The sequence below is a fragment of the Sciurus carolinensis genome, chromosome 16 (genome assembly GCF_902686445.1).
Source record: "Sciurus carolinensis chromosome 16, mSciCar1.2, whole genome shotgun sequence".
NCBI lineage: Eukaryota > Metazoa > Chordata > Mammalia > Rodentia > Sciuridae > Sciurus > Sciurus carolinensis.
In genome coordinates this window covers 26,455,006-26,480,362 of record NC_062228.1, presented here as the reverse complement: position 1 = coordinate 26,480,362, position 25,357 = coordinate 26,455,006, and the positions used below count along the sequence as shown (strand labels likewise).

The 25,357-nt window shown below is 51.0% G+C and overlaps 1 protein-coding gene across 1 annotated transcript; it reads left to right on the top strand.

The window, feature by feature from the left end:
* On the top strand, positions 1-25,357 carry Adgrg3 (adhesion G protein-coupled receptor G3). Its single transcript, XM_047528912.1, has 12 exons — positions 1-120; positions 2,893-3,046; positions 12,409-12,547; positions 14,072-14,218; positions 14,961-15,095; positions 15,592-15,631; positions 15,758-15,858; positions 15,979-16,091; positions 17,991-18,271; positions 18,431-18,524; positions 19,826-20,100; positions 21,779-25,357. The coding sequence occupies exons 1-12, from the start codon at positions 42-44 to the stop codon at positions 21,892-21,894; spliced, it is 1,674 nt and encodes a 557-aa protein (XP_047384868.1). The 5' UTR covers positions 1-41; the 3' UTR covers positions 21,895-25,357.

Below are 25,357 nucleotides of genomic sequence, written 5' to 3'. Positions count from 1 at the left end.
GGAGGTGGACCGGTGGACGGAGCTGGGGACCCAAGGACCAGATGACCGCAGGGCTCCGCCGGCCACCGATGGCGACACCCTGGGGCGTGGGGGCCCTGCTCCTCCTGCTCCTGGCCTCAGGTGAGCGCTGGCACCTCGGCCCCTCCTGCCGAGCCTGGGAGACCCTGTGCTGCTGGAGACCCAGGGCAGGGAGGGGGAGAGCCAGGGACGGGGCGGGAGGGGAGGGAGTCTCGGTGTCTGGGCCCCGCCCTCTGAGGAGCCCACCCCAGCCTCAGCGCCCCTCAGCCTGTCCCTCTGGTGTGTCCTGTGGTCCCGTGGTGGCAGGCTCCCTTGTTTCTCTGCAGAGCCCTTCGGGGGGAAGATGGAGATGCCCCATCCCAGCTGGGGCTCCCCCAGGCCTGCTCTGGAACAAGCTGTTCAGCTGGCCTCTGGGTCCCTGGGAGGGGGTGGGGACACTCTGGAAGCCGTGGGCGTCCACCCACCCCTCACAGGCCCTGTCTCCCAACTGCGGGTGGTCCTCAGCGACCTGAGCTGGATCCGGGCTCCCTTGGCCTCCACCTCCTGCCCTGGCACACAGATGTGGGAGGTCTGCAGAGGCATTTGGAGGCCGGGGCCTGGTCCTCTCTCCCAGGATGCCTTTCTCTGCTCCTCAGCCCCTGGCCTTCCCTGTGCCCTCTTGGTGGCTGGGTGGTGGCCCTGCAGTCCTCTTAGGCAGAGGGAGCAGGAGGTGCTCCTATCCCAGAGCCCAGGCTCCTGCTTGTGAGTGGCCAGCCCGCCGGTCTCCCCATCCGTCTGTGCGCTGTGTGGTTGTGTGACTTTGGCTACATGGATCAGCCTCTTTGGGCTTCAAAGCACCCTCTTCACGCATCGAGAGAGTTGGTGACGGGCAAATTTCTGTCTCCGTCTCAAAACGGTGCACAGTGGCGTGCTGCCCTCGGTGGCCTAGGGCTGGCCCTGCACAAAGCAGGCCGTTAGACTAACTCAGTGGGGAGAATGGCTGCCACCTGGCCTCCCCAGTGGCCTCAGGACCCGGCTCTTCACCACAGCCTGACTTCGCTACTGGGCCTTCAGGGTTCCTCTGGGTGGCAGTGGGGTCCCTGATGGTGGAGTGGCCCTCTGGTTTGAGTCAAAGGTCAGCCGTTTGAATGACATAAGGAGCTGGGCAGGTTTATATCTAGAGGTGGCAATTTGGCCAATATCCTTCCCCATATTTTTTGTCTTAAAAATAAAACACAATCTAGTTTAAGTTGAAAGTATTACAGTGCGTGATTTTTTTTTTTTTTTAAAGTAACACCTGAGAAGTGTTTTAAAAAATGGCCCCTGGCCACCTCGCCCCCGCACCACCTCCCAGAGGTGGCTCTGAACAGCTCCTGGTGGGCCGCTCTGACGGGAGGAGGCACAGGGTCGAGACCCCCTTCCTGCCCCAGCACTTGAAGGAAACAGCAAAGCTGTTCCTGGAAAGGGACACACGCAGGCTCTACTCCTTCCTAGACCAGGAGACCCGAGGTCACCTCTCAGAGGGGCGAGAATCGGAAAGTTTGGTAAAAGCTGGTTTCATGAGCCTATGACCAAATAGCCACCCTTGCCCACTTTTGGTGGAGTGCTTATAGATGCACCTTTTTTGAAGGAAAATTCAATTGTACTTAATTTTTTTTTTTTAAAGAATGTAGAATAACTGGTGCATTTATGTACTACCATTAGGAGTTAAAATCGGCACATTTATATTGGGACACAGCTTAGCATTGCCTATTTAAATTAAATATAGACAAATAGTAATTTAACTTCTAGGTGAGTTTTCAATAGAAATGCATACATTTCTTCACACCAAATGTGCACCAAACAGTACATAAACATTGGTCCTAGAAATAGTGTTTATTATAAGCCAATATGGAGAAAAATGCTAATGCTTTTAAACCACAAAATGAATAAATATATAATATATGCATCTAAGGGGACACTGTACACCAATAAAAATGAGTGGATTATTGCTACCTGAAGCAACATAGATGAATCTCACAATCATAATATTAAGAGAAAGAAACCAGAGACAGAAGAGTACATTCTGTATTATTCCATTTATGTACAAGTTGAAAGAGGCAAAACTAATCTATGTGTTTGTCTGTTTATTTATTTATTTATTTATTGGAGATTGAACTCAGTCATGTGCACATGCTAAGCATGTATTCTCTATCTAGCTTGTTTTTTGTTCGTTTTTGCAATATTGGGGCTTGAACCATGGCTAAGCAAGGGCTCTACTACAGAGCTACACACCCAGCCCCCAAATAATGCAATGCTTTAAAGCACATACATTTTGATCCAGCAATTTCTGTGATAGGAATGTTTTCTATGAATTCTCAGCACAAGCTGACAAAGATGCACACTCAAAAATTCTCATAGTAGCATTGCCCAAACTTGAAAAAATAAAAAAAATAAAAATAAAAAGGAAAGGAAAGTCCCAAACCAAAAACCTAAATACTATTAATAGGGGACTAGGTAAAAAATTGTCTCGCTATCCATATAATGGAATAGTATGCAACTATATAAAGAATGAGATGAAAAGCTCTTCAAGATATATCACAAAGTGATCCTATTCATGTAAATTTAAAAGTGATCTATTTGTCTGTCTATCTATCTATCTATCTATCTATCTATCTATCTGTCTATCTATCTACACCTCCCTCATCTACCCTGACTAGTCCTGTGAGGTGTGGGGGTACTACCTTTCATCTTGGAAACTGAGGGTCAAGGTGGGTGGAGTCCAGTCAAATGCAGTCACTGTGGCAGAGGAGGCTGGGCTCCAGCCCACCCCACCAGACTCAGGAGCTTGAGTCCCTCCTGGCCCCCGGGGACCTGCCCACCCAGCCCCAGTCACTCTCTACCTCCCTCCCTTAGGTGGGGGGGCAGCCCCTGAAGAGCCAAGCAACGCCTGCCTGGGGCTCAGCATCAAGGACCAGTACGACCCCTTCCATTTGAACCGCACAGCCAAGTGCTTTGCCAGCTGCCTGCCGCTGGGGGGCGTCTCCTGCAATGTGGAAAACCTGGAGAGGTGAGGCCCTCAGGAGGGACCCGGGGCTCCTCCGGGGCATATGTGGAAGGAATGGGACCATCTCTCCCATCCCTGGGCCCCAGAAAGTGTGGCTCCCATCTTCTCCTCCCACCTTGTTACTTAGCACCCACGTTCCCCCTGACGCAGCCCCCACCCCTTATGAATCCTCTCTGCACCTGCTAGCTCGGGGGACCTATGACGAGGGGATGCAGGAACAAATCAGTCTTGTCTCTGTCCCTGGAAGTTGTAGAGGGACAGATGTGAACATGGACCTGACTGATCAGTGTGTGATCAGACAGAAGGATGGACAGGTGCCAGATTAGTCCAAAGGAGGAAAGTCTGCCAAGCCTTCCCAGAGAGGGCAACCATGGCAGGGCTTTGAAGAGTCCATAGGAGTTTTCTGGTTAGACCCAGGCAATGGCGGGTGACCAGACTTTCAGAGTATGGGGGAAACGACAAGGTTTTGAGCTGTGAAGCATAACGTGCTGGTGATGGAGGGGACAATGACAAGTGGGACTGGTGGGGGGCTAGGACTGGAAATCAAAGCAGGGACCAAGGAGGAAGGGGCAGTGTAAGCTGGTCCATATGGGGAAGCAGGGCCATGCCAAAGGAGCGCGCGACTTCGCATTTTAGAAACCTTGCTTGGGCCCCGGGGCCGCTGGGCGGGATTGCACTTGCCTAGCATGTGCGAGGCCCTGGGTTCCACCGGGCCCCACAGGGAGGTGGGTGAAGCTGCAGTAGTCTGGACATTAGTGCCACTGTGCGCTGTGCAGGAGAGAGGGACCAGGGAGATGGAGTAAGGTGACATCAGCCAGGCCGGCCGAGAGACGAGCAAGCCGGGGAGCTGGCATCTTCAAGAGCCATCTCCAAACATGCCCCTGCCTCTCTCCTCCCCTCGCTTCCAATCAAAGCCACCAACAGCTCCTCCACAATACCCGCGGGAGGGCCTGGCTTCCAGCTGGCGCTCAGTGATCCCGCATGGGAGGAATAATGGAAACTCTGTGCTCGGGCTTGGTGTTGGGACAGCAGCTGATGGAACTGTATTCTTTGGGTGGCCTGAAAATGGTCCCATCCTGGCCTGCGGCTCCTTCCGTAGCTTCTCAGTACCCCAAGGCTGTCTGGGGGCTCCTCTCTGAGCTGCTGTGTGGCAGGAATAAGCATCTCTGACAGGGCAGGAGCCCCGGGGTCTGTTCCTAGCCTTACTTACCATCTACCCTGGTGCCTTGAGCAAGCCTTCATCACAGCTCCAAGAGGTGAGAGAACTAGGCTCCGAGAGGTTAAGTAACATGTCCATCCTGGCACAGCAATGAAATGGCAAATTAAACATGGATTCAGGTCTGGAAGGACGTAGGAGGGGTGTCTAGTGTGGCACAGGTGGACTCTGACCACCAGAGCTCAAAGGTGGCATTGGACTTTGGACGGGTTAGCTCTCAGTTTCCCCATCTGTAAAATGGGACTGAAATAACACCTAACCCATAGAACGGTTGTAAGGACTAAATACAGAATTCAAACACGTTAGCTGTTAGCACTGTCGTCGGATTGCTGGTCCAGAGCACTTGCTGTGACTCTCTCCTGCCTGGCGCATGGGGTGGTCATGGAGCTTAGATGGTTAGATAATGTTACATGAGGACGGTCAGTGAGGAGTAGGAGCTCAAGCCGCGGTAGGGTTACTCATGTTAATAACTTTTCCGATTCTAAAAGTAAGAACTATTCATCATTAAACATTTGGAAAATAGCTACAGAAAGGAAAATGAGACCTCCCCTAAACTTGCCATCACGGGAGAGCGATCATGTTCACTGAGGTATATTCCCTTTTAGCCTCTGTGTCACTCATGACTCACGACTCATTCATCCAGTCTTCTTTTTGGTGGCTTATACAAGTAGTGTTGCTCTGAGTGCTCTTGATCGTGCATTTTGTTGAACACATGTATTTCTGTAGGTATTTTCCTAGGTCTGGAACTGGTGGGGCATAGGATAGGCATAGGACCCTCCTACTGAATTTAGTAGAACTGCCAAGCAGTTTTCTAAAAGGGTTGAACCAGATTTCACTCCTACCAGCCGCTTGTGGTAGTTCTAGTTGCTCACAGACTTGTCAACACTTGGTATTTTCTGCTTTTCCACTTTAGCCATTCTGGCAGGTTTGGAGTGTAGCTCATAATAATTGACAGCACCTTGATGACTTTAAAGGTCAACACCTTTTCATGTATTCATTGGGCATCTTGACACCCTCTTTGTGAAGTGCCCTGTTAAGCCTCTTGCTCATTGTTCTGTGAAGCTGTTTGAATTTTTTCCTGTGATATTTTGGGGTTCCTCACCTGTTCTTGACACATGTCTCTACAAATATGTGCATGGTAATGATAGTCTTTCTTTTTGTGGGTTTCCTCTTGCTCTCATGCTGTCTCTTGACTGAGCACAGGAGTTCTTAATTTTAGTATAGTGCAGGTTATCAAGATTTTGCTGTCTTCTTTAAGAAATCCTCACCCATCCCTAGACCATGAAGATGCTCTCCTATGTTTTCTTCTAAAAGCTTTATTGCTTATCTTTCACATTTATGTCTAAAATCCCCTACGAGTGTGGAAATCTCTGCTCTGCTTTGCAGAGGGTTTGGGTTTAGCTGGTAGCACTCAGACCGTGCAGTTCTGAACTCTGCGAATTGTCTCGAGGACACAGCTGTGTATTTAAGGTTCTTTGGGAGTCTGGGGTTTTGTTTGCTTGTTGTTATTGTTGTTTGTGGTACTGGGGATTGAACTCAGGGGCACTTGACCACTGAGCCCCATCCCTAGCCCCCTTTATATTTCATTCACAGACAGGGTCTTACTGAGTTGCTGAGGCTGACTTTGAATTCAGCCTGGTGATGCTCCTGCCTCAGCCTTCCAAGACGCTGGGATCGTAGGTGTGCACCCCACACCTGGCTCGATCAATTCCTCTTGTCACCAGCCATGGTCAACACTGACCTGCTTTCTACTCTATCAATGTGCCTGTTCTTAGCATTTTACATAAAGGACACCATGTAGTAAGCTGTCTTTTGACTCTGAATTCCTTTGCTTAGCATATTTTTGAGGTTCGTTCATGCTGTGACCAGCAGGAAGGGCATTTTCTTCTTTTTTTGATCCAGGCAAGACTCCTTTCATGTGTAGAGGACATTCCCTCTTCAAACTGTCCACCCGCCTGCTCCTCATGGTCCTAGCAACCTCTGATACTTTTAAACAAATTATTTGCATATAATATCTAATTTCTCTACTTGTTCTTAGTAGAAACAATGATCTAAAAAGAAGCATAATATCTAATTTCTCTACTTGTTCTTAGTAGAAACAATGATCTAAAAAGAAGCACAGAGCCCTGTTTTCCAAAAATGATATGTTCAGGTATAATATATATAAAACAACAGAACACACAAATGTTAATTGTGAAACTTGATAAATGTTTACATATTTGTATAGACGCCCTTTAACCCCCACCTACAAAGCTTTCGAGCCTCACCAAAGGGTCCCTTATGCTCCATCCCAGTAATAACACCCCATCATGGTAACCATGGTAACCATAATTCCATCATGGTTACCATCATTCCGTATCCAAGTGCTCTTAGTTTAACCTGTTCTCAGGCTACACATAAATAGAGCCGGACGGAGCATACTCGTTGATGTCTGGGTTCTTCCCCTTGTCCATGTGCCTGTGAAATTCATCTCTCTTTAATTTTTTTAATGCAGCAATAGTTTGTAATCTTTATAGTCATATGGTATTCTAAAATATGAATGTACCATCATTTACCATCTCTTGTGCTGTTGCTGAGAAGTGCAGTTGTCTCTGTGTAGGCCTATCAGGAAGAAAGCTGCCATGAACATTTTTTTTTGGGCAGAGGTACCAGGGATTAAATCCAGGGATGCTTAAACACTGAGCTACATCCCCAGCCCTTTTTGTGTTTTTTTTTTTTTTTTTTTTTTTTTGCAGTGCTGGGGATTTGAACCCAGGGCCTTGTGCTTGCGAGGCAAGCACTCTACCAACTGAGCTACATCCCCAGCCCTTTTTGTTTTTGTTTAGACAGGGTCTCCCTGAGTTGCTCAGGGCCTTGCTAAGTTGCTGAGGCTGGCTCTGAACTTGTGATGCCCCTGCTTCAGCCTCCCAAGCCACTGGGAGTGAACATTTTTTTGAACACGTCTTTTCGTGGATATATACGCTCGTTTCTCTTGGACCAAGACCTAAGAAGTGGTGTTCCGTCACAGACAGGCATGGACTTGTTTTAGTAAGTACTACTATGGTTTTCTGCAGTGGGTATACCACTTAGGCTCCCTGCAGCCATGGGTGGCAGCGCCAGCCCCACACATCTGCGATACTTGGTATTATCAGTCTTCTAAGTTGTAGCCCCCGCTGGGCATGAACTTGTGTTTCATTGCTTCTATTAGTTTTGATAGACGTATTGGGGTATGATATTCACCCCATGCCATCTACACATTGTTAGAGCACAGGTCAGTGAGTGTTGGTGTATCTGCAGTGTGTGGAGCCGACACCACAATCTCTAGGACACCTACCTCCCTCTCCACCCAGGTGCCTTATGTCTCTTCTCTATCAAGTTCAGCTCCCATTCCCAGTCAAGTCAACCACTGCTCTGCTTCCTGCTTGATAGGTTTGCCTTTTCTGGGTCTTAACCTCAAGGGATCCGTACAACATGTGGTCTTTGGACTCTAGCTACCTTCTCTTAGCATGCATTGAGTTCCGGTCGTTTCTAGCATATACTAATATACCTATCATATAGATATATGACATGGTGTTTATTCATTCACCGACTGATGGACATTTGGATTGGTTTCAGTTCTGGGTTATTATGAATAATGTTTCCATGAACATTGGAATTCAAGTCTCTGTGGATAAATGTTTTCATTGGGCGGTGGAGTCAACACCTAGGCATAGGATTGTTGGGCTGTGGTTAAGTATGTTTTGTGCCATAAAAGACTGCCGGACTGTTCCTCAAGGGACTGTCTCCCTTGCACTCCCATCAAGAATATAAGAAGGCTCTGGTTTCAACACACACCTGAGTTCTCCTCCGTGTTTTCAGGGACAGCTCCTCTCGTGAGCGTGCAGTGAGGTCTCACCGTGGTTTTAATTTGCATTCATAAATGAGTAATGAGGCCACGCTGCTTTTTATGAGCCTATTAGTCCTTTGTAGATTTTCTCTGGTGAAACGAGTATTTAATTTTTTCCCACTTCTCATGGGTTTGTCTTCTTATTAACAATCTCATTATTATTAACAAGCCCTTTATCAGATGTATGATATGCAAATATTTTTCTACCAGTGTGTGTCTTCTTCATTCTCTTAATGCTGTCTTTTGCAGATCAAAAGCACTTTTGATGAAATCCAATTAAATTTTCATATGTGTGTTCAATATCATTCATCTCACTCAAGGTTACATATATTTTTCTCCTAAGTTTTCCTCTACAAGAGTATGATTTTAGCTTTTATAATTGGGTTATCCATTTAGAATTAATTTTTGTGCACAAGGTGAAATAAATGCCTAACTCTATGTTATCCTCATTATTACTGTAATTAACGGTTTTGCATTCAGATAGCCAGTTCACTAATCAAAGGATAGCTGAAAGACAAAGGATAGCCTCTCCTTGGTCCATGGAATTGCCTTTGAGAGGTATTTCATTGAAGGCTAAAGAGAAGGTTCTGGTACATCCAATCGAGTTAGTAAACCACATCCCTGGGAGAACCGAAGGGATCACTGCCACCATCAGAGACCTGAAAGAAGTGGGGATGGTGACGTCACCCTGCTCAACTCCCCATTGGTCAGGTGCTCTTCAAGGAGGACTAAGGGAAGAGGTTGAACTTCAGCAGGTGGCCAGCCAGCAGCAGCTGCCCAGGAGTGTGCGGATTCCAGCACATGGAGCCAGCCCCTGGCAAATGCATGCCTAATGTTTTCTCTCCAAGCCAATTTTCAAGGAAAGAGTTCACTTTAACCTGCAGTGCCAACAGTATACTGCCACAGCGATTACTTGGGCCCTCCCAGTTCTGCTGTCTGTCAATAGGAGTTCGCAGAGACCTATTAGTCTAATAGGTATTGAACACACATATGCATTCTGCACAGCGCCTCTCTGGTCCCCTGTGTTCCCCACGGTGTGCTCATTAGATCTGATGCAGAGAGTTTGCATGTTGGGTTTTTTTCCATGTTGGACTTTTTTTCCATGTTGGGCCTATTTTACCAAAATAAGTGGTGTGAAGGCCAAAGCCTCATCTTTTACCTTGAAGGGATTTGCTCACATTCTCTGGATCTCTAAATATCCAGAAAATTCACTGAGTCAATGGGCCCCTGAATTTATACCTAGGTATCTGCTTAAAAGAAAGGAAAACACATCCACAGAGACTGGATTTCATAAGTTCATGGGGACATTATTCATAATGACCACCATGACAATCCTTAATGTGTCTCAGGAAGACATCCAGGATGGGAGAGAAACCCCACAAGAGTGCAGCAGCCTATGCCTCAGAGAATTTTCTGGAAATTTAGAGGTCTAAAGAATGTGAGGAGATCCCTTTAAAGTAAAAGACACATTTTTGGACCTTGTAGCACTTATTTTGAAAAAACAGGCACAATGTGAAAAAATACATCCAAAGTAAGCATTAACCAGAAGAAATCCAAGTAACTATTAATATCAAAGAAGGTGATGCTTAAATAAGTGGCAATTTTATAATTAATAATTTAAACAGGTTGACTGTGGTGATGCATGCCTGTAACCCCAGAGGCTCCAGAGGCTGAGGCAGGAGGATTAAGAATTCAAAGCCAGCCTCAGCAACTTAGTGAGGCCCTAAGCAACTTAGCGAGACCCTGTCTCAACATAAAACATGAAAAGGACTGGGGATCTGATTTGGTGGGTAAGCACCCCGGATTCAATCTCCAGTACCAAAATAATATAATAATAATAATAATATAATAATAATAAAATTTAATCATACATCTATGCTTTAAACTTTAGAAATGTATATCATATTTCACAACTAAAATAATTTTTAAAGTAGCCTGATGTTGTGATTTAGGATCTTTAAAATGGAGAGCACACTTGAATAATTAGGAGGGACATGAGATGGAAATAAATATTTTATTACTTATGGGTCCTGGGGAGTTGGTGGTACACCTGGAGGCGTGTGTGTACACACATACACACATACACACAGACACACACACACACACACACACACTTCGAGAAGTGCAGCAGGGGTTGGGGGAGACAAGAGAGGAAGATACAGAGATCCATGTACCAAAGATTTGACTGGGGTACATTATTCAAGCATTTCTGAAGGGGAGTTTAGTTGTCAGGGTTAAAGGAAACAGGCATGAATTCTCGTAGGTCATGCAGTGACTGGGATGTAGTCACTGTGTACAGCTGCATGGCTCAATCCCCGGTACCAAAAAAAAATGTATGCTGAGGTTACAAAAAATTATAATTCACTACACCTGAGAACCAGATCAGAAAATGGTCCCTCAGGAGTGAATTGAGTTGTTTTGCATAGCAAAGGAATTATTTTTAAGTGCATAAGGTTAATAAACACATGTATATATATATATATATATATATGTATATACACACATATATAAATATAAACACACATATATATGCATATATAGCTGAATACATGTGCTATATATAGCAAATTGAATATATATGTATATGATTCAGTGTTTTATTTGGCAACAAAATTGCAATGCTTCTACAATTTGTTATTTTATGTAGTAACAATAGAAGTCACCATACTTCTTTGTCTAGATATTTTAAAGGTAAATTAAAGCTAGGATCAATTGGTATAGCTCAATCATGGTTTGGACCATCTCACCAGGCTGGCTGCTTTTCTCATGTCTTCTCCGCCAAGCATATTTGCATATATTTGCATGGTTTGCTGCTTCTATTGCACAATATATTTTCTGTAGTCTTTGGGTTTTTTTTTTTTTTTTTGCCCTTGGTGGTAGTGATTGTTCAAAAATGATGACAAAATAAAAAGCTCCTTTTTTTTCTCCATGGTTACTCCTTTCCAGAAGCTTTAGTCTGGTCACATCTCCATTCATTCCCCTTCTGTCCCTTTACTACCTCAACCTTCACCTGTTCAGAATTTCTAGAAAACTTTGGCAGCAGCTCTGAGGACTCCAAGCCTAGGAAAATGATCCCTGGCACACGGTGAGGTTTCAGCACCACGGAGAGCGCCACGGAATGACTGGCAAAATAAATGCCAGTTAACTCTCGGGTTTTGTGTGGTTCCAACGCCAGCTCTGTTTCCAGACAGCCGGTTCCCAGACAGCTCAGTTTTCAAAAGCCAGATTTCTATAGCTCAGTTAGTACTCGATAAATGTGCTGATGTGCTCAGGGAGATATCTCCAAATAAGTAGATAAGGCCAATAAACACACGGAAAGATGCCCAGCACCTGCTGGTCATTCGAGAAGTAAAAATAAAAAATACAACGAGATGCCATGAGCCTTTTATTTAGCCCATGAGGATGACAGAAATTAAAAATCAAACGAAACAAAGATGAAAAATTTCAAGGATTGGCAAGGATGTGGGGAAATGGGTACCCTTGTACTTTGCTAGGGCAAATGCAAAATGGTGCAGCTGTGGTGAAAAACTGTGTGACAACTTCTGAAGATGCAGAATCACCGTGTGCTCTAGCAATTCTGTTCCTGTGTAAGAATTTAGAACAAGTCTTCAGACAAAAACTTGCACACGGATTTTCATAACAGCACTATTCACACTGGCCAAACATGGAAAAGACCCAAATGTGCATCAATGCATAACCAAAACATGACACATCTATATGATGAAATGATATTTGTTCATGAAAGGGAATAAAATAATTATGATGATTCCATTTGGGTTAACCTTGGAAACACTGTGCTAAGTGAAAGAAGTCAGATGCAAAAGGCCACCTGTTGTATGATTCTGTTTGCCCGAAGTATCCAGAATAGGCAAATTTATCGAGGCACGAAGCCATATTTAATGGTTGCCAGGGGCTGGAGGAGAAAGAGTGACCGCTTAGTGGATATGGGTCTTCCTGTGGAGATGGTAAACTGTTCTGGAACTAGGTAGTGGTGGTGGTCACACAACATTTTGAATGTACTTATTTCCACTGAATTGTACACTTTACGATGGCAACTTCTGTTATATGTATCTTATCACAGCAAAGGTAAACACATAAAACACTCGGAGGGACCCCCTAGCTGGGATCTGTCAGGACCGACCTGGCTGTTCCCAGGCCACCCATCTTCCCCCAAGGTGACCCCAGCGCTGATCTGCGGTATTCTGGGTCAGCCTTCACCCCAAGTGTGAAGAGTGGGTGCTCTGCCTGCAGGATCCCATCTCCCCCATCCCCGGCCCTTTGCAGATACTGGCTACACTACGAGCTCTATCTGGTGGAGAAGAGTATGGCGGAGAGAGTGGATATGCCTTCTGTGAAGGCTTTGGTCCGGAACCTCAGCACCGACATCTCAGAAGATCTGCTCTTCTCTCTGAAGCCCTCTCAGGTGAAGAGCTCTCCTGAGCCCCTTTGGCTGACCCTGACCCCGTTGTCCTTGGGTGTACATTTCCAAATTCTGAGAGAGTCACAACAGGCACCAGGTGCCCATCAGAGCCTAACCCTCCGGGCTCCCTTCGGTACAGCTCTCCCGCCTTGTTAACGGGTGCTGGTGAGTTAACTGGATGCACGGCTCCTGATACCGCATGATCTAGGGCGGCGGGAGGAGACCTCTGGGCGATCACTGAATCGAGAGTCAGAAGAACAGGGTGTGGTCCTGGTCTTCCCCACCACTGCCCGGATGTCCTCCAGGAAGTTCCATCTGTAAGATGAGTTCTCAAGCTCCCCAAACTCCCACGAGCTTTTCTACCCAGGGAACACATTTGAAGCCAGGGAAAGGACGCACTTGGCAGCAGAAGGGCTAAATGGGAGGTCTCTGGGTTTACTTTGTTTCAGATTCAAATTCCAGCTCTGCCCCATACCAGCCATTACCGTCGTGGGCAATGACTTTTCTGGGCCTCAGTTTCCCTCAGTGAAATGATGGCAGTATTGCCACTCTGTGGGTGATTGGGAGGAGTGCGTGAGATAACTCACAGGGGCTTCCTGGTAAAGGGAGGGCTCCCAAGCCTGCAGCTCCCTGAGGGTGTGTATTTCATGGCGGAGGTCCAGGCAGCCAGGCAACTGGTTATCCCTGAGGGACTTTTAGGTCTGCCTGGAGAAAGGAGAAGGGGACGTCAGAGAGGGTCTTTCTTGACCATTTATTATGTCACACAAGTAGCTGAGCCCTCTGCAGGGCATGGTCCTTTCAACCAGTTTGGACTGAGAAAGAGAAAGCCGGGGCCTTTGGTTCCAACTCTTATCTCCTCTCTTCAGTGCATCTTGGGATGCTTCTGCGGTAGGGACCAGGTGGGAGCAGCTGCAGCCCCCTGCGGAACCAGGGAGATCAGAGAATGAAGAAAGTGTGCTTTGTAATTACCACAGAAGTTTATTCATGTTTTGACCTTCTTAGTTTTTAAAAAGTTTGTTGTTTGGCAGGAAGGATTTCATGCAGTGAGTTCGTGTGTCCTTCACCTCTGCCCTGTTGTCTCCCTTCCTGAACTTCCTTCCTGCTGGCCTGATTCTTTCCACTTATTCCTGAGTCAGAAGTCAGACACTGTCACCATGGAGCCCTGTGTAGCACGGGGCTGTGAGGTCCCTGGCCCACAGCACATGACTGCTGGCCTCCCCACCCTCGCCAACCACGGCTGCCCGGGAGTCTTCTCTCAGCAGCTACCTACAGCCTAGGAAGTGGCCATGTAGGAGGTGGTTGCTGTTTTCCATGCTGGGGACACTGAGGCTGCACAGGTGCCATTGCTTGTTCAGGCGCCCATGGCCTAGGAGGAGCAGAGGTTGGACTATGCCCGGTGTCCTGCCCCTCAGGGCTGGTGGTCTGCAGGTGCCTCCCCTCCACCCAGTGTGCCTCAGTTTCCTCTGCCAACTAGGACAGTGGCAGGACCTGCCGTAGGGGCTGGAGCTGCTGGGCTTGTGATTGCAGGTTCCGAGGCAGGTGATGACGGGCGAGGACAAGCCCCCTGACAGAGTCCGACTTCCCAGGAGCCTTTTCACCTCCCTGCCGGGCAACAGGTCTGCAGTCCGGTTGGCTGTATCTGTTCTGGACATCGGCCCTGGGAATCTCTTCAAGGTGAGGAGTTGGGTTCAATGCTGGGTTCTCCACGGTCCTGTGCAGCAGCCTGGCCTTGCTGGAGACGTTGGGGTTGAGGGGGAGGGTGGGAGGCCCCAGCCCTGCGTCTCTTTTGCAGCCAGGTCACCCAGAGCCTTTTCTAGAGGGTGTGGGCTGCAGCTTCCACTGCCCTCCACTCAATAACCCCTGGCTTGCATAGGAGACCCCAGTGTGCTCATGTGTCCTTGCACAAGCATGCACGTCCTCTCCCATTTCTGTACACACGCAATTGTGTATGCACACACGTGACCACATCCACGTAACAGGTGTGCTCACGCCCTTGCACATGAGAACCAAGTGTGTGTACCCAGAGGTGTGTGGCCACTCGTGTGCAGATATGGGTTCTCCTGGGTGTGGATGTGCTCACCCACCTGAAGACAGCCACCACCTGGTCTCTTGGCTGATCTCAGCGCTGTGCCCCTCTGAGCAACGGGGCAGAGGAGCTGGGGCCCGGCAGCAGAGGGCTGCTGGGTGCAGGGCTTGTGATCAGCTGGTCTGGAGTGCAGGCCTGGCCCAGCCTGGCCCATGCAGGAGCCAGTGGAGTAGCAAGAAGAATGTTGCCCAAGTCCTCTTGGCCCCCTGGCCCCCTGGCCTCAGACCTTGTCCCCTAAGCGAGGGCCACAGGTCCTGGAGGCTCCAGGATCTCCAGCCAGGCAGGGTTGGGCAGTCCCTCCTTCAGCCTGACCTCCCCCTCCCCTCCCAGGGCCCCCAGCTTCCCCTGGAAGATGGCGGCAGTGTGTTAAACAACCACGTGGTGGGCTTGAGCTTGGGCCACACCCCTGTCACCAGGCTGCCAGAACCTCTGGAGATCACCTTCTCCCACCAGCCTCCGCCCACCGTGAGTCCCTGCCTGGGGCCCGGCAGGCACTGTCGGGCAGAAAGGTGGGTGGGCACACACGGGCATCGGGGCTCTGAGCAGAACACATGGGGCCTGTCCCATCTGCCCCGGAGAAGCCATTAGGGACGTACACACGATTGAGCCAGAGACACCTGCTCATTGTGCACCCGGGTGTCTCCAGACACCCTCCCACTTCTGTGCTCATAGAGGTGCTTGTGAGGACCAGGCAAGCCCATCTGCACGCACAGCTGCCCACGCCGTGCTCACTAAGGCACAGTGCAGACATGCAGACCCTCTACCCGTAGCCCCCCGCCATCTCTGCCTCACGTGCTGGTCCAGGCTCATCCAAGGATGCAGGCGATTTTCCTGTGCAAGCCATGGGGTGGATTTCTACCCATGCACACCCAGGCTGGACCCCTGGGGACGTGTGTCTCCCCTCCTCCCCTCACCCCTGCCCTGTCCTTCCTCTCTTTTGACTACCACCTGCTGATTCCAGAACATGACTCTCACCTGTGTATTCTGGGATGTGAATAAAGGTAAGGCCTGGAGGACCCTGTCTGGGGTGAGAGAGAGGAAGATGGTGGGCTCCCATGGGGTGAGGCTGGGTTCCTGCCTCAGGGCCCTCCTTCCCTTCCTCTGTGTTCCCCTCTCCTCCCCTCCAGGGCCTACAGGGGACTGGGATTCCAAGGGCTGCTCCACCAGGCTCGGAGCTGAAGGGACTGTCTGCCACTGTGACCACCTGACCTTCTTCGCCTTGCTGCTGGTAACAGCCCACTGCACTCTGACCCCCAGTTGTCCTGCCCAGGGAGGGGCTTCCTGGCAGGGCCAGGGCCTTTGGGGTACATGGACCTGCTCTCCAACTGATGTTGTCCTTGTCATCCAGAGGCCCGTCTTGGACCAGGCCACCGTGCAGGCCCTCACTCGCATCTCCCAGGCAGGCTGTGGAGTCTCCATGGTCTTCCTGGCCTTCACCATTGTTCTCTACATGGTTCTGAGGTGGGTGGCCCTGGCCCCAGCGCACAGCTCCCTCCCGCCCTCAGGGGAGGCACCGGGCAGGGGAGAAAGCATCCTGGCCCTGTGGCCTCGTGTGGACGCCCTCGCTGCTTCTCACTCTCCTTGCCAACTGAGCCTGGTGGAGGTGGAAGGGGGACGGGGCTGCTTCGGCTTCAAGTGGCAGCAACTCAGATTGGCTTAACCAACCCTGAAAGGGCATAAGCGGGTCACACGTATGGGCTTCAGGTAGGGTTAGATCCAGAGGCTCAAAAGAGGTCCCTGGGTCTTGGTCTCTTGTGCCTCTGGCAGTTTTTCTCTTCCCATTTACCAGTCGTGGCAGGCAGCCTCACACTCAGGGCCCTGGGAGCTCCAGGTTCACATCACAGCTCCTTGGGGGCTCAGGCGAAAACAAAACCCCCGAATTGAGGTCTTTGGTAAAAACACATTTTATTTTGAAATAATTATAGACTAAGTGGAACTTGCAAAAATAGCACAGAGTCCATAGTGCCTCCCCACAACGCTCCCCAATGGTGACGTCTTGTGTAACTATAAAGTATCCAAGTCGGGAAGTTGACGGTGGAACAGGACTTGCAGTGGAACCCAGATTGCCTTCCGCTACTGCCATTTTAAAGACACATGGGCACGTGTGCAGGAATGGGTATATACTTTGCAGGATCTGCTCCCAGATGAAAGGACAAGGCTCCTTATCCAATCACTATTCAGAATGTCATGATGGTGTTAGGCGAGCATTAGCCACGAGTGGGACCTGTGTGAGCCCAGTGCCCTGCAGCGGTCACCCGCCCACGGACCTGGTCACATGCGCCGTCTGTCTATCCCACACATACACCAGAGCCATCTCACTGGTCCAAGCTGGACCCTGTGCCCACGGGGTCACTGTGGTCAAGGGCTGGAGGGCACCAGCTGGCCAGGCCAAGCCATGTACCTGCTCCTGAATTGCAGCTGACAAAGGACCAGCCACCAACTCTCCCCCAAGGCCATGGTTGAGCGTCAGGAAAGGTGTTCTTCAGGGACATCTGGGACTGTCTCCAAAAAGGGGCGAGGGTACAGGAAAAGCACAGAGAGTGAGGGCCCAGCCACCTTGCTCTCCTGGGCCCCGGCCCTGGTGACTTGAAGGAGCAGCCTGCACCCCAGCCTTCCCGTCCCCTGCTCTGGAGGGGCCTTGCCCACGCTCACCATGACCCACCTGGCAGCCTCTGGGTCGCCCGCCTGCCTTCTCACAGCCTTTGATTTCGTCACCAGGAGGCCCTAGGTTGCAGCCCCCGTGAGCCCCACCCATTCCATCACCACCCCCACATCGTGGCCACCTCCCTATCCAAGCTCCTGACCACCTCATCCCAACTAGCTGAGCGTCACTGTGTTGCTGAAAACATCCAAATCAGCCTGGGCCGGGGTCTTGAGAGTGTGGAGACAGCTCCCCAGAAGAAAATGTCCCCAGGGAGTTTGGGAAGCAGAACAGGAGTCTGGGAGGCCGCGGAGGGGAGCTGAGGACCAGGGAATGGCCTTGAGAACAGGACTGGGCGTGGCCGGGTCTGGGAGGCGTGGCCGGGTCTGGGAGGCGTGGCCGGGTCTGGGAGGCGCAGGAAAGCAACTCGCACTCAGGTGACGCCAAGTTACGCAGTTTAGTTGAAGCAAAATGAAGGCATGAGACTGGCAGGATCCAGAATACACAGTGCCTCGCAGGCGGCAGCAGGGCTCTTAGGTCCGAGGGAAGTCACCCTCTGGCTGCTGGCAGAGACGGACACTGGACCATCAGGCAGGAGCAAGCCATGGGGCTGAGATCCATGGGCTGTTGGGGTAGAGCCTGGACGATGGAATGGATAGGCCTGGGAGACCCATGGGAGCTGCAACCCCGGAATCTCTCACTGGTCCTTCTTGCCCCAGGCTCTCCCTGCAGAGATTCAAGGCAGAAGATGCCCCCAAGATCCACGTGACCCTGAGTAGTAGCTTGTTCCTCCTGAATCTAGCCTTCCTGATCAGCGTGGGCAGTGGCTCGGCTGGGTCCCATGCTGCCTGCTGGGTCCGGGGTGCCATCTTCCACTACTTCCTGCTCTGCACCTTCACCTGGATGGGCCTGGAAGCTTTCCACCTCTACCTGCTAGCCATCAGGGTCTTCAACACCTACTTCAGTCATTACTTCCTGAAGCTGAGCCTGGTGGGCTGGGGTAGGTGCTGTCTGGATGGGCAGAGGGATGGTGGCCCTGGGGAGAGGGAAGGGTGTTCCCGCCCCTCCAGGACTGGAGGGATGGGCAGCTGGAGGGGATTTGGGAGAGGACATGCTAAGGGAGCCCTGGAAATGCCACATCTCCTGCCCTTGTGCCTAGGCCTGCCTGTCCTCATGGTCATTGGCACTGGAAGTACCAACAGCTATGGCCTGTACACCATCCGTGACCAGGAGAACCGCACCTCTCTGGAGCTGTGAGTGGAGCTGTGGAGACCGGGTGGTAACAAGCCTCTAGCTTCACATATCAGTGCCACAGGGGGGTGGGGGAAGGGCATCCTAGGAAGATAGACCCAGGATGTCAATCCTAGAAGGATCCTCAGGTCCAGCTGGCTTGTGGCACATGGGTAAACTGAGATCTGGACAAAGGAAGGAAAATGGGAGACAGAAAATGGGAGAGTGGGCTCCTTCAGGAAGTGGGAGGGAGAACTGGACCAGGAGACAGCAGGCCCCACTCTGGCCTGGGCCACCACCATGGTGACGCCCACCCCGGCCTAGTTCTCAGCCTGGTGAATGCAGAGCATGCTGGATTTCAGCCCCTGCCCGACCCTTGTCCAGGTGCCTCATGCAGGGCATGACCTGCCCAACCTTTCCCAGCAGCCCTGGGTCTAGCCAGCCTCTGCCCCTGACTGCTGTGGGTGTGACCTTGGGAAAACTGTCCCCGCCCAGGGCTCCAGTCTCCTCTTCTGTACCCTGGGGAGCTGATGGACACGCCCTTCAGGCCTTTTGCCCTGCAGTGCAGGGAGTAGCGGAACTGGCTGAGCCTCCAGACTTCCACCCAGTGGTCTCCAGGGCCCTGGCCCCACGGTTATGAGCTAGGAGGGTTGGGGGATCCTTGGGCCTGTGTAAATGCAGGGTCTGTGGAGGCCCAATAGGTCATATAAGTACACATGGTGGCCAGGGGAGGGCTTCCGTGGATGGGGAACCACTGTCCATCTAAGGGACTCCAAGGAGAGCATCCACAGGGCTACCCGTGCGTAATATTATAGGAGAAGCAAAACTCTGGGTGTCTATGACAAACTGACTACAAATGCGTATTTTTTACAACATCATGTGGAACAAATGAAACATGCCTTTGGAGCTGATTTGGTCCTTTTGCTCCACTGTCTAAGGAGACCCCAAGCCGAGGTGTGCGGTAGTGCACACCTGTAATCCCAGTGACAGGAGGCTGAGGTGGGAGGATGGCAAGGTCAAGGCCAGCCTGGGCAACTTAGTGAGGCCCTAAGCAACTTAGTGAGACCGTGTCTCAAACTAAAAAAATAAAAAGGACTGGGAATGTGGCTCAGTGGTTAAGCACCCCTGGGTTCAATCCTGGGTGTCAAAAAAATAAACAACTAAAGAGACACCAGGAGGAACATGTGGGTGCCCCATACTCTGTAGAAGAGAAAGGTATGGATGGTGGAGATGCGGCAGGTGTCTTCCAGGTCACAAAAGGTCAGTGGGGCTCGCTGGCCAGGGCTCACCTCTCCCGGTCCCAGTCGCCATCCACTTCCTCCAGGTGCTGGTTCCGGAAAGAGCCTGCCCTCTACGTCACCGTGCACGGCTACTTCCTCATCACCTTCCTCTTTGGTGCCGTGGTGCTGGCCCTGGTGGCCTGGAAGATCTTCACCCTGCCCAGAGTCACAGCAGGCAAGGAGCAGGGGCAGAACTGGAAGACCGTCCTCACCATCCTGGGTCTCTCGAGCCTGGTGGGCGTGACCTGGGGGCTGGCCATCCTCACACCCCTGGGCCTGTCCACCATCTATATCTTCGCCCTCTTCAACTCCCTGCAAGGTGAGACTCCTGGGCCACTGTCCTGTCTGCACCAAGAGGTGCTGGGAATCAGGGAGAGGGTGGTTTGCAAAAAAGGATTCCTCTGTGGCTAATTCAAATCAAAAGTATTGGTTTTAAATCTCCAGGGCTCTCTTACAATCAAGAGCATCAGGGTGGCTGACTTCACGGGACCTGCTACCAGGATCAGGAAAGCCACCCAAATCAAAGCAGAGACTTTCCCCATCTTTTCTCTGGAGGGCTGTGTTGTCTGTAATGTGCCGTTTGTGAAAACTCCTTCATTCTTCTCTCTCTGCTTACCTGTTACTACCCATGGCCCTAAATGACTGTCCAATGTGGCCCACCTCAACCCAGGGGACTGTCAACCCAGGTGACTGTCTCTGGTCCAACCAGCTGTGAAAGGAGGGCAGGGTCGTGTGATTTGGTATCCACATGACAGGGCAGGTCGCACAGAGTCTCTGAGGAGCTGTTGAGGTGGGAAGGCAGTGACTGCTATGTCTGCTCCTGCCCTGCCTGGGGCCTTCCTCTGACACCCCAGCAAAGGAGGAGAAACCCAGGGTATGGCTCCCACTTTCCTTCCCACACTGGATCTCTTTGCTCCTCAGTTTCCAATTCTTCATGCACAGATCTCAAAGGGACAGCATGCCTGGCTGTGAGGTAAACAGGCAAGGGTGTGAGGAGACTCACTGGGAACCCAGTCATCCCAGATGCAGCAGGTGCAAGCCTACAAGACCAGGGCTGGCTCCCAGTGCCCCATGAGATTCTGTGGCATGGTGGTTGGGTCCAGGCCAACCTGAATTCAAGCTCAGCTTCACCTGCCTCTCGGGCAAGTCATTCAATGCCTCTGATCCTCATCTCTAAAGTCAGGACAATCGCAGTTCTCATCAGATCATGTTGAGTAACTCTGATCTTGCCCAATGAGACACAGCAGGTCTTCGATATGTGGAACTGTATTAATAGCAATAGCAACGATTGCTTTAGGGCCATCTGAGGAGGTCCCCAGTTGAAGAATCATTGAGTCTACCTCTGGAAAATTCAAGAGGTTACGAGTTAGGGAGAGATACATCTTGAAATTATAGATTGTGTCGTTATTCTTGCAGAAATTACCTTAATATTTAAGCCTGCATGCCTCACTCTACTGAGTTCACTTGCTCCTGAGTCTGAGTTATTTGGTATTTCTATCTTCCTCCCAAACACACCCAAGCCCACAGTGCATTTTGATTGCCCTTGAGTCATCTCAGTGTTATTATTGCTGTGTAGCATTTTTGTTACAAATTCCTTTGAAACACAAAGTCTTCACTTCTCATTCAGTTTTCTACACCCCACGCCTTCCTTCTTCTTGCTGAAGTGCATCCTGTAGTAATCCTTTATAGAAGGATGGTAGGAGACCCCACCACAGTGGGTTTGTGTGTCTGAAAGTTCTTTTTATTTTGCTTTCTTTTCTGTGATAGATGTATGGGGGTTTTTGTTCTGTTTGTTTTGTTTTTTTTTTAATTTCAAGATCTTTGTTTTTCATTTCCAAGATTTCCACTTGGTTCTTTTTCAGGAGTAGGCTTCATTGTTGCTTGATATTTTCAGGAGTCCTTGAAGGTTTGCAATGGAGCCCTTCTGCCCAGGAGCCCAGGCTGCCCTGTCCCCTGCAGACCCTCCCGTGCTCACTGAGTCTTTCTCCCTACAACAGGTGTCTTCATCTTCTGCTGGTTCACCATTCTCTACCTCCCGGCTCAGATCTCCGCACCTTCCTCCTCGGGGGGCACTGCCCGGCTGGACCAGGCCGCCTCTGTGTCACACGAGTAGATAGACAGTCACAGTCCGTGCCCAGAATCAGCTCCCACCTGCTCTGTGCCCTTGGCACCTCCCTGCATCCCCAGGGGCCTGGGTTGCTTCCTCTTTCCAGTTTGACTGCCAAAGAAAAGAGTGGAAACCGTTGGATCCTGTGCCCTCCAAGGTCCCATCCAGACATGTCCACAGATCCAAGAGTCCACAGATACAGATTGGCAGGAGACTGAGGTCCTACAGTCCTGAGACCCCCACAAGAGCAAAGAGTGCGCTTTCACCCCCCCACCCGGCCTCCCTAGCAGAGCAGCCTTCTCGCCATTGCCCACCTCTGGTCTCAGCGGGTCCTGAGCGTGGAGAGCAGTCTTAACCCGGAAGCCCCTGGAAGGAGCCCCCAGCCTCCCTGCTCCTCCCTTTGTGCCTGTCCCCCTGCAGCTCTGCTTTTGAGGGGCCTTCAGGAGGGTGTTTGGGGGTGGATCAATCCTCCAGCTGAGCTTGTCCTGGCCTCTGCCTGTCCCACCAGGGAACAGACCCTACCATTCAGGGGACTCCAGCCCACCAGGTTCCCCAGGGACACTGAGTTTCAGAGGCCACCGAGTGTGTGTGCAACCTGGAGCAAGTCCCCTCTCCCGTTGTGCAGCCTGGCGGGTGGGCCAGCCGACCTCTGAGCTGCTGTCATGGTGGGGTGGAGGCCATGGGTCCAGAGCTCCACACACGTACTCATTCAGTGTGTGGGACCCAGGGAAGCGGGGAGAGGGCTCGCTGGACAGAGGTGGGCTTTTCCAGCCGCATCTGAACTCCTAAGGGCAGGCCCATGACAGCCTCCCTCCCCGAATCAGCCCAGCTGAGCACAGGGCCTGGCCCGTGTGAAGCCAAATATTGGCACCAATATTTCAATACATACGTGTTGCCTGAGCAGATGGATATATTTGCAGGGCTCTGAGCCCAGGGGGTGCCTCAGGCCTGACCCGGGTTTGAGTCACTTCCAGTAGCTGGCCCTCCATTTCCCAACCATGGGCAGGTCCCCTCCGTAGGAAGCACAGGTGGCAGAAGTAACAGAGGCAGGGGCAGAGAGACACAGAGAGACAGAGCCTCCAGGGACAGGCTGACACACACCTCTGCCTCTCTGTCAGAGGTGGCCCTGGAGAGACAGCCCCCTGCGTGTCCCAGCCAGCAGAGCCCCGGCCTTCCTGACTCACCCCCTCCCAGGCCACCCAGCCTCCAGCTGGACTTGCTGCAGCTGGAGAGTCATCGTCATGACCAGCTGCTCCCCGCAGCCCCTAAGCTGTGGACTCTGGCCTCTCTCCCCCGCCAGCAGCGGGTGCTGATGTCCACCCGAGGGGCCTCCTGGCTTCTCTTCCCACCCAGCAAACAGAGCCACCAAAGACAGGAAGGGGGGGCTGTGCTTGATGCAAGTCACCCTGTTATGGAAAGGAAATCCTGGGGTGGGGACACTGGGTCAGTTGAACCACAGTGTGCTTTTGTGGACAAATTTGGTGTCTTTGGGGGCTTATCTTCACAGATGTCTGTTTCTCAGGCTGAAGGCCTTGGCTCTTTGCCCCAAGGCCTCTGAATCGGGAACCTGAGTATCCCGGGAAGCAGCTGTTCCAGAGTAGGGTGGTCCAGGGTTTAAAGTCTGCTTCTGCTGCTCAGGAGCTGTGTGGCCCTGGCGTGCCACCTCGCCTTTCTGAGCCTCGGTCTCTCTTGCGTAAAATGGGGATTATCAAGTCTTTGCCTCAACCCTGAGGGGCAAAATAAAGTACCCCAGTAACAATTAGTTGGCTCCCTCCTCCCTAATCCTTCCTTTAAAGAAAGATCAGTCCAGGTGTTGAAAGTGAAATGGAGACCCAGAGAGGCCCAGCAACCTCCCAACTAAAGCCCCTCCACTCTTCCCAGGACATTTCCTGGGTTCCATAACCATCACCTTGCCCGATCCCAAGCCTCAAGGGAGCCCCGACTTCTCAGATGTGCTCAGTGGGGTGTGGGACCAACCACACCAGGCCCCTGGCCACTGGCTCCCTGGGGCAGAGGGAAGGTGTGGCTAACATTGGGGGTGTCCTCCTTTTCTAGTTGGCTCCCCACCCCAGGGCCAGGCAGGGGCTGAGGGACTACAATGCCTGCGGTCACGGCAAAAGGGTCTCCCAGGGCCAAGCAGAGAGGCCTTAAGCTCCCCATGGCCGGAGCTGAGGGACGAGGGTCCTGAAACTGAACAGCAGCACTAGCAACCTAGGAGGGGCCAAGTCATGCGGAGAGCACACCTCTGAAGTCACTGCCTCGGGGACTTGCCTGGAGCAGGTCCCTCACCTCCTGGCTGGCAAAGCAGGGAGCCCAGTAGCTGCCCCCAGGGTGGGTGCAGGGGATGATTACCTGAGATGGTGTTTGCAAGGACTGCCAGCGTCTGTCCCTCCGGCCCAGCAGGAACGTGACCCTGAGCGTGTCCCGTCTGAGGTCATGGTGCGCTGCTGGAAGGGTCCTCTCCACCCCGGCTTCTTGCCTGGTTCTCTATTCTGCCCAAGTTTCTTTATTTTTTCATTATAGCATAACATAAATAAGAAGGCTTATTTACCCTTTGCTGTCAGGTGAACAACTTCAGATGAAAAGATAAAACATTCTTCACAAATTGTTCTATTAATCCAATGCAAGACCAGTCATAGTTCCAAGTGGTTCTATTCTTCAGACTCTCCCAAAATGTCTGCTAACATTTTTTATGGTGATACATAAAACTGCAAATTGTTGAGTCAACCTTACTGAAAGAGGGCCTAGGAGGAGGACTTGACCTCCAGATGTAGAGATGTTATGAAGCCAAAGAAGTAAAACCAGCCTGGAGACCCTGCGGGGACAGGAGGCAGGCCAGCGGAACAGAGCAGAGTGCTCGGTGGCAGACCCACGTGCTCTGGGGTGACTTCATACACAACCAAGGCGGGTTGGTTGCTGGTGGTGTTGGAAAACTGGTTCATTCTAGGGAGAAAAAAATGAGACACGATCCCTACCAAGCCTTCCACGGAGGTGACGTCAGGTGGATTAAAAGCTTAAGCAGGAGGGTGAAACTGTAAAGTCAACGTAGGAAAATATTTTTGTGAACTAGGTATAGTGGGTAGGGGACCCAGGCCCGGATATCAAGTACACTAAGGACCCTGTCTGTAAAAATTAGTGCCTGGGAAAGGGAGAGTTCCCCTCCCCTAGGATCTGACCAGCTTCCTTGAAGTGTAAACGCCCCTGTTGAGGCTCTGGGCTCCAGTCTAGAGATTTTAGCTCTGAAGAGGAACCAGTCCCCTTATCAAGTTCTGCTTCTGTAAACACGCTTCCGCTTGAAACCCCTCACACACAATCATATGTCACGTTCTGAGAACTTGTGCAAAACTACGTATCGTTTTAGACGAGAAAACTTGTGACATTAGATAAATGTTGTGAGAACCTGGTAAGGGGCACCCAGAATCTGGAGTGCTGATCTCCTCGGCCCCCACCCCAGTGTCAAATAAAGTTA